A 4,857-nucleotide genomic window follows, 5' to 3' on the forward strand; every position below is an offset into this window, starting at 1 on the left:
TCGACTTTGGCTTTTAAATTCCATGAATAGGTTTCCTGAATGATAGCAGTAATGACAATGGTAACAACTATATTTCTATCGAGTGGAAAATATATCGTAACTGAGTAATTCCTAATACATTCACCTTCATTCATGTTTTCTTAATTGGCTTCATTCCACTAAAGTTTGTGTTCGAAATAGGAAAACAAATAAGTAACAAAAAAAATTAAAAATAAAAAATAAAATATAAACTCGTGAATTGATTTCGATTCATTACTCCCCAGGTGAAATTTTGCCAAGGTTGTAGCCATAACTGTTTTTCCTTTTCATACATATTTTCTATAATTAGAATTTGATCTCCAAGATATGCCATTATCTATTTTCATATGCATTTTTCATTTAAAAAAAAAAAAACTTGATTTTAATATATAAACCATATTAGAAGTTATTACTTTATTCAACCATTGCTGTTCTCAGCTATAATATCAAAGAACAAATGCTACTACATCCCTGTCACACATTTGGTCATGTAAGCAGTTAAGAGTTCTCCATGCAAAGGGGCTAGAGCTGAAACTTGCATGTAATAAAAAAGACTGAGCCATATCTGCCACGAAAGTTAATGCAATAAATCAACTCCATGCAAGGAGTATAATTAATGATCGTCATCTTGATAGGACATAAAATAAAGAGATTTACAAGAGAGCATAATTTATTTATGAAAACGTTAGCAGCAAATACAATCAGTCTTGCTAACAGGATTTTCCACCGGGTGCAAGATGAGAGCCAGCGGGCAGAACCTTTGCTTATTGAAACCTACGTTGTAAATTCAACCAAGGAAAAACACTTGTAAAACAATGCAAAAAAAAAAAATTAAAAAGATTACTCTCTCCTGACTTACATACTCAAAAGTTCATTAGATATGATACAAACTACACATTATGCAATATTGGCCAGATAGTCCTGGACCTCAGCTGGTGTCAGTCTTCGGAAACCCTGTGAGTTGCAGATGCCGATTTCAATGTTGTCGCTGCTCATCTGTCCCTCAAAGCTTTCCTTCAGGGTAAGGATGGCAGTGTGGACAGCATCATCCAACTCCAAGTCTTCATTGTATCTGAAACAGAGACACACATTTATAGCAACAGTGTGTGATCTTCAAAGTAATAAAACGTATGTTTTTTCTTACAATTTACTTTCATTACATATAACCATTAGCTTCTTAAGCTATTTTCAACATGCTGATAAATCAAGGAAATAGGGACAGTGTACACTAATCCACACAAAATAACAAAAACTACCAGGCATTTAGTTACCTTTTCTCAAGGAATGTTTTCCCATTGATGAAGTTCTTGCCCATGGCTGTGGCTTTCCAGGGGAAATAAGCCCCTGAGGGATCACACTGGAACAAGTATGGCCGATCTAGATCCCAGCCGCATATGAGCAAGCTTACACCAAACGGCCGCACACCGCTGTAAATAGTTAGTTCAAATACATATTACATTCCTTCTTGCCTGAGGAAATTCTTTCACTTTCATATGTTATGACCCTTCAATATTTACAACTGAAGCTTTCAAAAAATTCATTAGAATCAGCTTTTACGATGTTCATCTAATATTGGGAGTTGATCAAATTCAGTATCTAAAATCTGTACATAAAACTATAAACGCATCATTATATTTGCAAAAAAAAAAAAAATATCAATAGTGAAAAAAGTAACAGGAAAATCCTTGTTTCCTGTTTATTTCTTTATTTGCTAATATATTTCATCTTCTCCAGAACAATGGTTTATCACACATGCATTCTAGCAACAAGTCACCCCTACTCCTAGTATTGCACAAATAGCAAGAAACATATTTCAACTTACAACCCAATAAAAATTGGACATTTCAAAAAGTTGGTCAAGTATGAGACCTAACTTTCTCTTTCCTTTCTTTCTTCTCCTTACATGGTCTATTTATTTAACATATTACGTATACTTACACATGTGGTGAACATACAATAGCTATGCAACAACAGAAAGTACTTACCCAGACTGTGTGTACTCCTGCATGATTGCTGCCAGACGCTGTACTAACTGTGGCGTGGGGATGGGTTCTAAGTATGTGCGGTAGTACTGCTGAGCAACTTTCCTTGCTTGACGAACCAGAAGCCTGTAGTCAGGGCCCATGCCTTGAAAAAAGCATAATCAGTATAACTTTGAATGGCTGGTTAATGGTTTAAACAAATAAATGTGCTAGACACCAATATAACTTTGAATATTGTAGTGGTAAACATATTATACATGTATTTGTTGAGAGAATGTAAACAAAACGGATGAATGTAATAAATTTACTACTACCATACCCATGAGTAGTTATGTTGTCATGTTCATCAAGATTTACAAAATATATATGTAGTATTGCACATTTCCAGTATGATTAAGGATACAAATTCTGACGTTCCAGAAATCAGGTAGTGAAACAAACTTTTGGGGAGTTGTGTTTACAAACTCAGCAAAAAAAATTCTTATGCAAAATTGAATGTGAAAATCTTCCCTAAAATTACATTAAGCACTTTTTTTTTTCACTCTTTTAGCATGAAAGAGTCAGAAGAGCTCTAACTCATCTTATATATCTATATTCAATAATCAATTTCAGACTATATTCACCACACTGAATAAAATCTGTCACCAGGAAGTTATATGGTTCAGCTCTTAACTGCAGGGTCAGAGAACTAACAAACACGGCCATGTTGGTGACTACCGCAAAAACATGCCTTTCACATATTAAAATATTTTTTCTTTTCTATTAGGCAGATCATTGTATATAGCATATCTGCATTTGGCGACCATATTATCCCCACAATCAAACTCAATCAAATCTCCCCTTCTGCTGTGTCCCAAATGATGCACCAGCATGTATGTTTCAGTCCCATCCTATTTGTATTGATAAGAATTCATTCACAAGGTTACCCTGTGTGTTTGGCTGTGTGCACGTTCTCAATTTTGGACCAATGGTAAGTAAGAGGGATAAGAAAGGCCAAGGAACTGACTGACATGGTTCAAACATTATATAAAAAAATAAAAATAGAAAATAAAATAAAAGTTTGTTTTATCCCTTTAGTTTTCTTTAGAGAAATGTCTGCACACATAGAGGTCTCCACAAGTACTCAGCCACCAAGGAGGTAATTAGTAGACCTCACCCGATTTCACCTTTCCTCGAGTTTGAAGGATTTCTCTCTTACTAATGTTATCAATATTGATGCTGTTACTATTAGTATAGACATTATAATTCTCATGTCATATAACACTCCTAATAGCAATATATGCCTAAAAAAAGACAAAAAAAAGAAGGATATTTCAGAAAATCAAGGAAAGAGTGAACAGATGAGGTAGTAACTACAAGTAACTGACCCAATTAATAAACTAAATTCACAGAGGACATGGCATGCACAACTATGCCATCCCCAGCAGGTTAAGTTGTCATATAAACGATGATCTTTATTGAAAGGAAAAGTTATGTAGAAATGTAACTCAAGAATATCATCATACAATAAAACACTAATTCAATCTGCCCACATCAAGCAGTCTCACGGTATTCGTAAGGTACTGATCAATGTATTTTGTTGTGGTTGAGGCTGAAAATATTCAGGAAACACAAATCCCCAAAATAACGCAATAAAGACAAAAGGACTGTGAAATCCCGCTATTCTCTTTCATTCTTGCAACGAGGGTCCCATGCTATCCTACTCACCGCTGTAAACCATGCCGATGTGGTCCGTGATCATCTCCACCTTGATGATGGAATGTTCCTCCACCAGGATGGACTTGTGCTTCTTCTCTGTGGCGAGGACAACCCCATCCTTTGCTTTGATGCCCACGGCTGGTGCGCCTGCTGCTACGGCCGCCAAGGCATATTCTATCTGCACCAGCTTCCCTGAAGGGCTGCAATATATACCATCAAATTAATTTACTGTCTTTATGATTTTAGAACACTATATTATAATTTTTTCTATTGCTTATGAGACTTCTCTATTTTCTCTGTAAGAGATTTTCTTTTGGTAATATTTCTTGTAAAATTTATTTATCATCAAATACACCAAAGTGGGGCCCTTTTTTCTCTTGTATATAGCATACTCTGCTGAAACTAAAACATTAGCACCCTCTTTTCTCTCTCTCTCTCTCTCTCTCTCTCTCTCTCTCTCTCTCTCTCTCTCTCTCTCTCTCTCTCTATCTCTATCTCTATCTCTATCTCTATCTCTATCTCTATCTCTATCTCTATCTCTATCTCTATCTCTATCTCTATCTCTATCTCTATCTCTATCTCTATCTCTATCTCTCTCTCTCTCTCTCTCTCTCTCTCTCTCTCTCTCTCTCTCTCTCTCTCTCTCTCTCTCTCTCTCTCTCTCTCTCTCTCTCTCTCTCTCTCTCTCTCTCTCTCTCTCTCTATCTCTCTCTCTCTCTCTCTCTCTCTCTCTCTCTCTCTCTCTCTCTCTCTCTCTCTCTCTCTCTCTCTCTCTCTCTCTCTCTCTCTCTCTCTCTCTCCCCCCCCACCACCCCCACAGGAAAATTGAGGAAAGAATAACATGGCCACAAAGAATAATATGGTCTATATGCTCTATTCTGCTGGGATATATAAGGGTGTTGCTTACTGTCCAAAGGAACAGTTGTCACAAGTCAGGGGGTATAAATATATGTGAATGTGAGTGTCCCCACACCTTCTACACTTTTCTTTTTTATATATTTAAAGGCACTAGATCCTTCTCTATCTATGCACAGTCCTTTCTGAAAGACTTACCAATATTTAGAACAGGAGAGAGAAAAATTAAAGGTAAAAACAAGGCTAAGTTTTATGGTATGGATGCTAAGGCAAACTGATGATGATATTTTTGTAAAGGACAAAA

The 4,857-nt window shown here is 36.2% G+C and overlaps 1 protein-coding gene across 1 annotated transcript in view; it reads right to left on the reverse strand.

Moving 5' to 3' along the window:
• Positions 1–417: 417 nt before the first annotated feature.
• LOC125027622 (proteasome subunit alpha type-2-like) overlaps positions 418–4,857 on the reverse strand; it is a 6,102-nt gene continuing 1,662 nt past the window's right edge. Inside the window, exons 2-5 of the mRNA XM_047616749.1 lie at positions 3,708–3,898; positions 2,004–2,145; positions 1,290–1,445; positions 418–1,090 (exon numbers count right to left, since the gene is read on the reverse strand). Coding sequence (XP_047472705.1) covers positions 916–1,090; positions 1,290–1,445; positions 2,004–2,145; positions 3,708–3,898 — 664 coding nt within the window. The 3' untranslated portion in view covers positions 418–915. The remainder of the gene's footprint in view (positions 1,091–1,289; positions 1,446–2,003; positions 2,146–3,707; positions 3,899–4,857) is intronic.

Source organism: Penaeus chinensis, chromosome 1 (assembly GCF_019202785.1).
Source record: "Penaeus chinensis breed Huanghai No. 1 chromosome 1, ASM1920278v2, whole genome shotgun sequence".
NCBI lineage: Eukaryota > Metazoa > Arthropoda > Malacostraca > Decapoda > Penaeidae > Penaeus > Penaeus chinensis.